The sequence below is a fragment of the Vombatus ursinus genome, unplaced genomic scaffold, assembly GCF_900497805.2.
Source record: "Vombatus ursinus unplaced genomic scaffold, bare-nosed wombat genome assembly UNPS02009205.1, whole genome shotgun sequence".
Taxonomy (NCBI): Eukaryota; Metazoa; Chordata; class Mammalia; order Diprotodontia; family Vombatidae; genus Vombatus; species Vombatus ursinus.
In genome coordinates this window covers 6,902,302-6,914,633 of record NW_020948983.1, presented here as the reverse complement: position 1 = coordinate 6,914,633, position 12,332 = coordinate 6,902,302, and the positions used below count along the sequence as shown (strand labels likewise).

The 12,332-nt window shown below is 34.7% G+C and overlaps 1 protein-coding gene across 1 annotated transcript in view; it reads left to right on the top strand.

Annotated features, from left to right (window-relative positions):
- The window catches only part of TDRD1 (tudor domain containing 1), a 70,253-nt gene that overhangs the window by 19,481 nt on the left and 38,440 nt on the right, over nt 1-12,332 (top strand). Inside the window, exons 5-12 of the mRNA XM_027851874.1 lie at nt 2,118-2,223; nt 4,974-5,037; nt 6,690-6,791; nt 7,063-7,245; nt 7,707-7,850; nt 9,285-9,456; nt 10,528-10,614; nt 11,884-12,054. Coding sequence (XP_027707675.1) covers nt 2,118-2,223; nt 4,974-5,037; nt 6,690-6,791; nt 7,063-7,245; nt 7,707-7,850; nt 9,285-9,456; nt 10,528-10,614; nt 11,884-12,054 — 1,029 coding nt within the window. The remainder of the gene's footprint in view (nt 1-2,117; nt 2,224-4,973; nt 5,038-6,689; nt 6,792-7,062; nt 7,246-7,706; nt 7,851-9,284; nt 9,457-10,527; nt 10,615-11,883; nt 12,055-12,332) is intronic.

Genomic DNA, 12,332 nt, shown 5'->3' with positions numbered 1-12,332 from the left:
TGGAGCATTCGGGGATGCAGGTATGACTCTCCCAATTTCTGTGTTATTTGTGGTTGCTGCAGCTGCCACAACTACTTCTAATTTATTCCTCTGCTTCCACCTAACTTCTTTTTTGTTTCTGAGAGGGTGTGTTGTGGAAAGAAGGAGTATGTCTAGTGCCTTTGCTATCCATATCTTTCTCCTTGGAGTTGCTTCACCTGCTCCCAGTGGTGCATTTGCGTGGAGGAGCACAAAGCCTTTTGGGGTCAGGAAGTCTATCTGCTCTCTTCCTGCCCTCCCAGCAGGCCAGTCATATCAGTTGGACACGTTTTCTTTTTGATTCCTTGGGCCACTTTGTTTTCTATAACTCAGCCTATAGTATGTGGCTCCTAGGGCTCTGGTACAGGCAAGGAAGACAAAAGAATGAAAATTTTTGAAAGATGCAGGTCTTGTTAGCAGTTCTTAAATTTCATAGCAGGCCCTTCATGGCAAAGTGCAGGGCAAATGGAACAAGGTACAGTTGGAAAGATGCTTTTATTAACCAGCAAGATAAGGCCCAAAAATTTGTTGTCTATTTGTGAGGAGGAAAACTTTGGGGTTTCTTTAAAGTTTGGGTTATTTTTAGAAATTAAGTTTATTTTAGTCTCTTTAGTTTGGTGAATAGACATAATGGCCTTTATAGTTGAGTATTCCACGTTTCACCCTCCCCAAATAATATTCCCTGGGGCACGCATACTAAGTACTTTTGGTGACCTGTGGCCTTTGTGTCTAAGCAGGTCTCTTGCTTTTATGTACCTGGAGTAGATGATCTTTGAGGCCTCTTCCAATTTGATTCTGTCTGATCTTAAATGCTGAATATTGAACTTCAAAAGAGTCAGTACGGCAGAGTAGATAGAGGATTGGTCTTGGAATTAGAAGCAAAGAACTAGGTTTGAGCTCTGACATTTGACATGGAAGAGTTAAGTGACTTTGGGCAAATCACCTAACCTCTCAGGATCTTGGGCAACTGTCTGAGACACTTAAGTTAGAAATAAGTTGCCAGTCCACATTGGTGGAAAGAATTTTCAGACCAGGAAGTTCTTCACAGAAATGATTGTCCCTTAAAGGGAAACCAGCCTTTGTAAAAGAGAATTTGTTCCTACTATAGCGATATATTATCTCAGTTTTACCAGTGAGGAAACAGATTTAAAGAATTAAGTGACTTGACCATGGTTACATAGCTATTGCATATCTGAAGCAGAATTCAAACCTAGGTCTCTCCTACCTCCAAGTCTCAAAATTTTTTCCATTAACATCAGCAGCAGCAATTAACATTTAGATTGCATTTTAAAGTCTGCAAAGCACTTTACAAATATTGTCTCATTTGGTCCTCATAACAACGCTTTGAGGTAGGTGTAGTCAGTATAATCATTACTGCTGTGATGATTCACAAATTTGTGCATTGTCCTAGTATATTAGGACCTTTTAGTATATTAAAAAGTATGCTTAAGACTTTGCTCAAAGTTTTAGAGGAAACTTTGAAGACAGAATAAGAGCATACTTTCATATATAAGATAATAAATTTATGGCATTTATTATCCCAGGTTGAAGTACAGACTGAAAATATAGCTTCAGAGAAAGTTAAGATAATCTGCTCTGAACTTGTTACTCTTTAAATTAGTAAAGGAAACTAGGATTACTATTATTATTATTATCATTATTATTATTGTATCACTGAAATTTTGAGGTTGGTGGCAAGAAAGATGATGGCATTCCACAATATATATCTTTGCTGCTGAAACAGAATATGAGGTTAGATTGACCATGTGGGTTTGACCTAGTGTGATAATTCTGATGTTCTTAATTAGTGCATTTTTGAATCTCCCAGTAGGGATCAGTCAAAACTTTTGCGGATTAAACTTTGAAATTAGTACACTAATGAATTAAACTGTTAATAGTTATATTAATGTTTAATCCTGACACAATTGTAGTCATAGGTGGTATCATAAAATAGCATTGTTTCTCTTTAGACCTTCATCTTAAGTAATTGAGGATAGATTGTCTATCAACACATTACTGAAAAAATTGTAAATTCTAATTTATTAACATTTTGGATTTTAATTTGGAACACCATAATAGTAACTTTTTATATTGTTTAGGATCCCTGAGATGTTCACAGTGCAAGCAAACATACTATTGCTGTGTAGCATGCCAAAGAAGAGACTGGTCTGCACACAGCATTGTGTGCAAACCTATTAAACAAAAGTGAGTATATGAGATTTTTAGAGTTAAAACTCTGAAAGATCAATATATAGCTATTCATGGTATTTAGAAACACCAGTTTTATTAGAGTTTTACTGTTGAAGACATTGATATTTGAAGTTCCAGGTAATATTTAGCTTTTTCTTAAGATTACTTGTCTTTTTTTTTCTTTTATCTTACACCTTGTGACAGGTGATATAAATGGTAAGTGTCCACTTAGTGGTGCTGCTAAAACTTAACCTGTTCATATCTAGCTGACTTCCATGTTTTCTGCATTCTTCAGTCAACTAGAATGTAGACTACATTTCAGTCAGCAGGTGGCATTGCCCTCAGGCCACAAATGCCTTGGTTACATCACAGCCTGTCCTACTTATATGTGTTTGCACAGGCTTTTCCAAAGGTTACAATATCTCTTCTGCTTATGTTCGTAGCCTGCTGTCCTTTCCCATTGGTCTCTCATAGGACTGTGATGCTGACCATGGTTCAAAATTAAGCTAGGGAAATAAATAGAATAGCAGAACTATGGGAATCTCCATAGATCTCTGTCCCTATCCTGTAGCTGAGAAATTCTCTTCAGTCTGACCAACTTGCTGTATTTCATACCATTCTACACTGTACTTATGCACATGTTCATCATACAAAGAAAAGGATCTGAAAAAGAATTTTTAAGAGCTGCTTGGTATAGCTTTCTGATGGCTTTACCCCCCTCCCTCAGTTCTCTCAAGCATTTTTTGAGGTAGAAAACTTTCTTGTGAACACATCTCATTTTACTTAGGTGATGAAAGGATTAGGGGCAGGAGTTGTGAGTCCTAGGGCCTCATTTTAGAGGGCTGGAGAGTCATTCAGCTAGGACAAAGAAACATTGTAGGAGGCAGGAGAAGTGAGTACCTCTTCTACCTCACCAGTTGATACTCCTAAAAGCTGGTAATCCAGGTACCCTGCAATCAAACTCTGCTTCTGATCTGCCTCAGGTGCTAATTCCCCATAGTTATAGAAGGCAGTAAGCATTACTGGGTCTCAGCTCTTTAACCATCCTGTTCATGGGAGGTTCCTGCCAAATCACTGCCTTGTTTTGGCAAAGAGACTTGCATAGTTCAATGAGCTAGGCCTTGCAGGATTACCCAAGATGGACAGGTCATAGTGTTCTGACAAAAGGTGATCCTCTGGAGAAGGAAATGGCAAACCATTCCAGTGCCTTTGCCAAGAAAATCCCATGGACAGTACTAAAATGATAAAAGAAATGACATTGGATGATCTTGTCTGGTCAGAAGGCGTCTGATACACTACTGGGGAAGAGTGGAGGACAGCTACAGGTAGTTCCAGTGCTAATGAAGCAGCTGGGCCAAGGCTGAAAGGAAGCTCAGCTACAGATGTGTCTGATTTGAACTCGGGAAGATGAGTCTTACTAAGTCTAGGCTTGTGCTCTATCCAGTGTGCCTCCTAGCTGACCATTCACTCACATAAGCACAAAACTGATGTTTTCTTTGACTTACCTTTCCCTCAGTTCTATCTAACCAGTTGTCAAGTCCTGTAGTTTCTAGCTCCAGCGTATTTCAGAACTGTCAGGTTTTTGGGTTTTTGTTTTTGTTTTTTGCTGTTTTCATTTGTAGCAGCCTAGTCTAAGTATGCACGCGTGCACACACATGCACGCACACACCCACCCCCCCTGCAATCTTTCTCTTCTCTGATTTGTTCTTCACATTACTGTCAGATTAGTCTCGACTCTACATAGTTCTATTCATGCCACTCTTTTGCTCAGATCACTTCAGTGACTCTCTACAACCTACCAAATAAACATTTCAGGCCTTCTTTACCCCTCTCTTTACTTTATAGCATCTCCCTTGTACTTGTGCGGTTCTTTTACTGACTGAACTATTTGCTCTTCCTTGCACATGGTCAGGACTTTCCATCCCACTTTGTACCTGTTTTCAAGGCATTCTGTACTTGGAAATTCCTTTATCACTCATCTCTATCTTTGTGATTTTACCTATCCCTCAAAACCAAGATTTAATGCTACTTTTTCCAGGAAACCTTTGAATTTTTTCACTTTTATCCCCTTCTGAAGTTTTCTTTCCTTCTCACCTTGAATTTCTCTTGTGTGCTTATTATTGTCTGCATTATGGCTATTGTATTATATATCATTTGTCTGTTTGTCATTCATTTCAACAAACGTGCAAGGCCCCTTCTGGATTTGAAACCCTATGAAGGAAGAGAATATCTTATTTAGATTTTATTTTTCCTAGCACCTAGTATGGTGGTCTACAGATATGACATATATTATAAATAATAGGTAAATAAATTAATTTAAAAGTACCTTATAGGGCAGCTAGGTGGCACAGTGGATAGAGCACCAGCCCTGAAGTCAGGAGGACCTGAGTTCAATTCTGGCCTCAGACCAAACACTTGACACTTACTAGCTGTGTGACACTTATTAGCTGTGTTAAGCAAGTCACTTAACCCCAGTTGCCTAACAAAAAAAAAGTACCTTAGTTTTAATACGGCATAATTTTCAGTACCTGTTTAAGTAGCTTATGTATTGAGGAGAGCCATAATAATACCCTTATTATCACTCGGCTATCAGGGAAAATTTTGGATATCTAGCTATCCTTCACTGTGTTTGTAACATAGAGTTAATGTTTTACTTTATTGTTGCATTTTTCTGTAGAGAGATTAAGCTATTTTGTTTTTAAAGATAATTGTGTTTTGTTTCTTTAATTCTATAGTATTAATATTTTGACCATGTTATGTTCTAGTTTCCCTAAACCTGAAGATACTAAATTATCTTGTGAAACAAAGAAAATGGAAGTAAATAAAGAGGTATAACATATTTCTCTTTACCTTTAGATTTATAATTTGAACAGAGTTTTTACTGATTTGAGAGTAAGCAACTTTATTATAATCAATGTACTTTAATTCTTTTGACTTTTTTAATAGCACTTGTTTTGTTGGAGCAGTGGTATATCATTATATGCAGTATTAAAAACAGAGCCAAATGTTGCCAGAAATCATTTTTAAAATGTGTTTAAAGCTCTTTTGTGCTAATCTTCCCTTCTTTTTTAAAAATTTTAATTAATTTATGTTGAATTATCAGCAATCACTTTTATAAGCTTTTGAGTTTTAAATTTTGCCCCACCTTCCTCCCCAAGATGGCGCGCAATCTATAATAGGCTATACATATACATTCCTATTAAACATATTTTCACATTAGTGATGTTGTAAGTAAGAATTAGAACCAATAGGAGGAACCACCAGAAAGAGGAAACAAAACACAACAGAAGAAAGAAAATAGCAAATAGTATGATTTGATCTGCATTCTAACTCCATAGTTTTTTCTTCATATGTGGATAGCATTTTCCATCATGAGGCCTTTGGAGATGTCTTAGATCCTTGTATTGCTGAGAAGGGTTAAGTCTATCAATATTAGTCATTGCACAATGTGGCTGTTACTGTGTACAATGTTTTCCTGGTTGTGCTCGCTTCACTCAGCATCAGATCATACAAGTCTTTCCAGGTTTTTCTGAAGTCAGCCTGTTCATTTCTTATAGCACAGTAGTATTCCATTACATTCCTATGCTACAACTTGTTCAGCCATTCCCCAGTTGATGGGCATTGCCTCAATTTCCAATTCTTTGCCACCACAAAAAGAGCTGCTATGAATATTTTTGTACATGTAGGTCCTTTTCCCGTTTGTGTGATCTCTTTGGGATATAACCCTAGAAGTGCTATTGCTGGGTCAAAGGGTATGCACATTTTTATAGCCCTTTGGGCATAGTTCCAAATTGCTCTCCAAAATGATTGGATCATTTCACAACTCCACCAACAATCCAATTTTCCCACATCTTCTCCAACATTTATCATTTTCCTGTTTTGTCATATTGACCAGTCTGATAGGTGTTAACCTTCCCTTCTTTCCAAAGTAATTCTTTGTGCATGCCCTCCAACTGTGAGTTCCTCACCTTTTAACAAATATATAGGAAGACAGTAGTTCTATTCGTGCCAATTCTTAATATATGGGCTAGATCGTTACAAATCGCTACGAATTTAGTCTCAACAAATTACTTAACCTGTATAATATGTTCCACTGTGACTCCTCCCCTCTCCATTGTAGACTTTTCTGTAACCTACTTACTCCCTATATAATTATGAAGCATTTGTCCACCTCTGAAAAGTTCATGTTAAGATACTATTAATACACATTTCCATGTGTTAAAAAGTAAGCACAGAATGAATTATCTGCTAGGAATGTGGAATGTTTTGTGGCTGGGCAACATCACATATTTCCCTTAAAGTATTTGCTGAATATTAGGAGTAGAATGAAAGTAAAGACTGTATGTTTTGGTCTTTAGGTTTTTAATATTTCTCAAGTCTGAGTAGTAAAACTGGTTTTAAGGATTCTGGGAATTTTTGCTCCATGCATTATAGCATGAGAGTCAAACTTTTTAAGTTAGTAACTTTCTATTTCTAAACAGGATTACCAACTTGGAACCACCACAGAAATAGTAGGATGTACTAAGAAAATAATGTTTTCCGATTTACAAAATCTGCAGCTAAGAAAAACTATGGAAGTAAAGGTATTAATTACTTATGTAATGTGTTCAAACATTTTCAAAGGATTGTAAATGGTTACCTTTTTACATATCCCCAGCCACCTTTATTTTCTTCACTGTTAGTTTTTGGTGAATTTATGATACTTAAATGTCATTGATAAAATAATTGACATAGATTCCATTTGCAATCTATTCTGAATAGTCTTTGAATGTTTTGTTTATAAAATGTTTCTAAGAAGTTTATGTTGCAGTTGAATGTTAGTTATTTCATACTTTTATTCTTACTGTCAAAAAGGGTACAGTTACTGAATTCAAGCACCCAGGTGAATTTTATGTACAGATCTGTTCTTCAGAAGTTTTAGAATGTATCAGAAAACTTTCCACAAGCTTGAAAGAATCATATATGAATATGATGCCTCAAGAAGAATATATGCCTGTTAAAGGGGAAATCTGTGTTGCCAAGTACTCTGTGGATCAGGTAATCTCTAAAATGAAACAGTAATAATAAGTATAACTACTGTATACATTTTTTTTACCACTTTATCATTTAAATAATCCACAGGAATACCAGTGTTTAGACTTAAAATTAACTCTTAATAGATTTTCTAATCTCATAGTATTTCCTCTTTCATATTCATACCATTTGCTAGTTGTAGGTTAGTGACGTTTTTAATAACTTGTACATATTCAGTTGAAACATAAAACATGATGGTATTACAGATAAACTATTTCATTGTAAATAGTAAAATGTACAATAATTGTAATAAATTTTTAGAGCGGCTTCTTGGGATTCCTTGAAAAGAAAAAAAAACAGGTTTTTCTTTAATACCTACTTAGAATAATAGGATTTCTTTCCATTGGTGTAAGATATAGATTAATTGAATTTTGTCTTAGTTTCTGAAATCCTGTAACAAAGCAGTGTGTTTTATTTTCCTGTAGACCTGGAACAGAGTAATAGTACAAGATGTTGATGTACAGCAGAAGAAGGCACAAGTGTTATATATTGATTATGGAAATGGAGAAGTTATTCCAATAAGCCGAATTCAGCAGCTGAACAAAAATATTGAACTCTTTCCTCCCTGTGTGAGTTTCTTCATTTTTGTTTTGCCTTAAGCTCGTAGTAGTGTAAGATTGAATTCTAGGGAAGCCAGGGTTTCCCTGCAGTTTTCGGTGGGGCACTATGAACAGGTTTTAGTAGTGATATTTTTCCCTCCAGAATATTAATCATGAAATCTTATCAAATCTGTGGGGATTTTTTTATTTTGAAAATGCATGTAACTTGACAAAATTTACTCAATCTCGTTTCTTTATCTTAGGGGCATGCTTTCTTGATGGCATAATGTATAGGTCCTGTTCATATTTGAAAGACAAATTATAAATGTTGATTGATTATGCCCAAATTAATTTAGTAATTGTTAGTGTGAGATGTGTTGCTTTGGGATGACTAGTTTTAATGCTTTAATATGCAGGTTAATTGCATTGTGAATTCACATATGCAATACTATTTTTGTTTGTTCTCTCCTTTGACTGCATCTGAGGTTAGCACTTGAGTAGTAAAACATTAATGCAAACTCTTTGAAAACCTCACTTTTGTTTCTGTTCTTCCTTTTTCCCCTTCTCTCCTTCCCCTTTCCTGCTCCCTTCCTCCTTCCCCCCCAACTCCTTCCTCTCTCCTTAGGAGTAGGGATCGATTCATTGTATTTCTATCCCTTGAAACATAGTAGGTGGTTAGTAAATATTGTATTTTTCCTCTTTAAAAATGTGTGGATTTATTAAAGTTCTCGTTACAGATGAGGGATTATTTCCACTTCTCAGTGGAATTTTGCTTTTTAAAATTAGTTAAATATAATTTTATCGTACAAATTATGAAATTATTCATCCTTTCCACAAGTGGTCAGACTGTAGTGTACAGAAAATGGAATATTATATAATGAAGCTAGAGAAGTTGTGAATGGCTTTAAAATCACAAAAGAGAAGTTTTACATAACTAATATGGAAGTATGTTTTACATAATTGCACATAAATAACGTATCTCAAATTGCTTACTGTTTTAGGGAGGGGGAGATAACAGGGAGGGAGAAATTTAGGAACTCAAAAGAATTTTTAAATGAATGATAAAAATTGCCTTCACAGTGTAATTGGAAAAAAGTACTATTTAAAAATAAATAAAAGAGAAGTTTTATATTTTATCCCAGAGGCTATAGCTAGAGTCTGCAGTTAAAAATTGTTTCATATGACATAAAATAAAGTGATTTTAAAAAAGATTTACTCCTATGATTTCTCTAAACTAAAATAACTCCAAATAAACATACATGTAATGCACATTTGTACAATGATTGGAAATAAAAAGTTTTTTTTCTTTCTGGAATTTTAAAGTTTTATTAATTAAGAGTTTGAGGTTTCCAGATAATGCTTGAATGTAAAACACAAACTTAAATATCATTATAGGTTCTTAAAGAAGAAAATCAGTTGTTATTGCCCATCCTTTCTATCTAGAATACCTTTAATCTCTTTCAGGCCATAAAGTGCTTTGTTGCCAGTGTAATCCCAGCAGAAGGAAGTTGGAATAATGACTGCACCAATGCTATTAAACCCTTAATAGTAGAACAGTATTGTTCTTTTAAAATTCTTGATATATTACAAGAGGAAATGATTTCTTTTGCTGTTGATGTTTTGCTTCCAGGCCCTGGTAAGATCAGAAAATAATTTATTTCTCCATCCTTTTGTAGAATTTAAAGCATTTCAGTTTTCTCATTTGTTTTTCAAGTATTCTGAGAAGAAGGTAAGGAAATACGAGGTTCATCCCAATCATTTTTAATATTAGTCCTTTTTAAAAAATTGTGAAAATTTCTTTCCTTTCCTAAGTAATTGATATTTAAATTTGGTCAGTACACTCTTTTTGTATTTCATTAGCGTATCAATCAGGTATTAAGTACCTAAAAGTAATTGGGCTTTTTTATTTTTTTAAGAACTTTGTATTCTAGACTTCTGGATAAATTTCAAACTAGTTTTCCTTGATTCAAGCTTAATGAATTTGAAATGGTGGGATTTAGTAAATTCAGTTAATATGATATACTTAACACTGATCTCCTTTTTAGTTTCTGGAATTATATTATTTCTGATTTTGAATCCATATGATATGTATTGAAATTGCTGTAACTGAATAGAGCATGGGATTTAGAGTCAAGAGGACCTGAGTTCAAATGTGTCCTCAGTCATTTACTAGCTTGTGTGCAAGTCATTTTACCCAAATAGCCTCCAAAAAAAACCAAACAAGCAAAAAATAGAATTTGCTGTAACTCTTGTCAGGCCTTTTAGAAAGTACACTTTTATAGAAGTTTTTTAAATATTAGCTAGTCAAGTGACTTAACCACTATTTGACTGATATGTATGTATACTTTATAATAACATTAATGTTTGAACATCATTTCAGAACACTTTTGATAATCTTAATTTTACTGTATTTTCAGTAATTCTCACTGAGCACAGCTTCTCGGCATGTTAAGTAATTACTATTCTAAGGTTCATGTCTTTTATATTATGCAATATTTCCCATTTTTTAAATAGCTAGCTATCTCCCAAAACATAATGCCCTTAAGCTCAGAGGAGCTTCATTTATTAAATGCCTCAAGTCTATGACTGTTCTTTGCACCCAGTTTACTGTTAAATAATATTTGAAGATATGCAATCTATGCCATACTATTTGATAAAGGACATTATATATTTTTCAAAGAAATAATCACTTGCTTATATCTTATAGGAAAACATTTAGATCATGTACTTTTGGAAATGGGGTATGGTTTGAGATCCAAGGGACAAAATTCCAAGATGCAAAGTTCAGATAAAAGTGAGTATTCATGTTGTTGAAATATGTTTATGTACCAATAATGTTGACTTCAGATGGAAAAAATTATTCAAGTTTGAGATTACACAATAAAATCTCATTCTTAGTGCTTTTTCTCCTCTATTTATATATAGTTTCTTGTTCCATATATACTAGGTCACCCTCTTAGATTTAATTGTGAAGACATCTTTTTCTCATTTTGTTTTAAATGAGGTCATACTTAATAATTTGGGGGAGAGACTAGACTTCTTTTGTTGGCATGAGGTTCAGAAACTATTTCTGCTAATGCACATCAGCAGTTCATGTGTAATTCAGTCTTAGACAGTTGGCCAGGGTGCTGAGAGGAGGCTAAGTGACCAGAGGCAGGACTTCAACAACCAGTCCCCCTAGATTCCAAGGCCAGACTCCTTCAGTAGACCCACACTATTTAAAATAAGAATGGACATTTCCATAGTGCTTTTAATGTTTACAAAGTGCTTTCGTCATAACAGCCCTATGTAAGAGGTGTTGAAAATAGTTATACTTAAAAAAATAAGGGATATAGGATTCAGAGAGGTTAAGGGATATAGGATTCAGAGAGGTTGTTACTTTTCCTTGGTCATAAATATCAAAACATGGATTTTCAATTCAATAAACTGTTATTAAGTACCTTCTATATGCCAAGTACTGTACTGGGCACTGGGAATACAAATAAGAGAGTCCCTGTCTTCAAGGAGCTTCCTATCTAAATGGGGAAAAACAACACACAAAAGGAGGCTGGAAAGGGCAGGAGGGGATTAGTTCTAGGAGGTACCTGGCACAAAGGAATCATGTTCTTGCAGTTCAAACCAAGCAGAGCTGAAAATTGAGTGTGGAGGATTTTAATTCAGTCTCCTGATTCTTCTCCCGCACTATCCTTTGGAAGAAAATTGTTTCTGGTTTGCCAGTTTTGTGTTGTAATTTTTAATCTGTACTTCTCTGGTTTAACTAAATATTCCCCTTATAATATGCTGATTCTATATAACTGATAAATATTATAAAGGGTCAGGTTTAGGACTTTCATTTAATTTTTGTAGCTATGGTTAAAATACATGTATTAAATTAATGGAATAGTACCTACAAGTTGTTTGCAAATGGAAGCCACTCAGATAATGGAATAAATGAATCATCATAAAAATTTATCTTTCTTAAGAATATTGTCTCCTTATATAAGTGACTAAAATACATTTATAGGTTTTTGTTATTATAATTTTAATTAATCCTAAATGTTTGTTCTTTGAATTTTCTGGGAAGGTGATTTTGAAGATCCTGGAGAAAAAACAAGCAAAGATAAAACACTGGCTGAGTGTAAAAGTAATCTGATTCCAAAAGTGTTATCCCTAGATGTTGGAGATGAATTTTGTGGTGTCGTTGCCCATATTCAAACTCCAGAAGACTTCTTTTGTCAACAGCTACAAAGTGGCCGTAAGTAATTTTCATTTTACCCACTAGTTGAAGAATGTCAGCACTCTTCCCCTTGTGTATTTCTTCATGTGTATTTTTACAGATTTACAAATGGATATTTGTATTTTTAAAAACATACTTTCTGAGGAGCAGCTAAATGGGGCAGTGGATAGAGCATTGGCCTTGAAGTCAGGAGGACCTGAGTTCAAATGTGATCTCAGACACTTTATACTTACTAGCTGTGTGACCCTGGGCAAGTCTCTAAACCCTGATTGCCTTGCAAAAAAAAAAAAATAAAA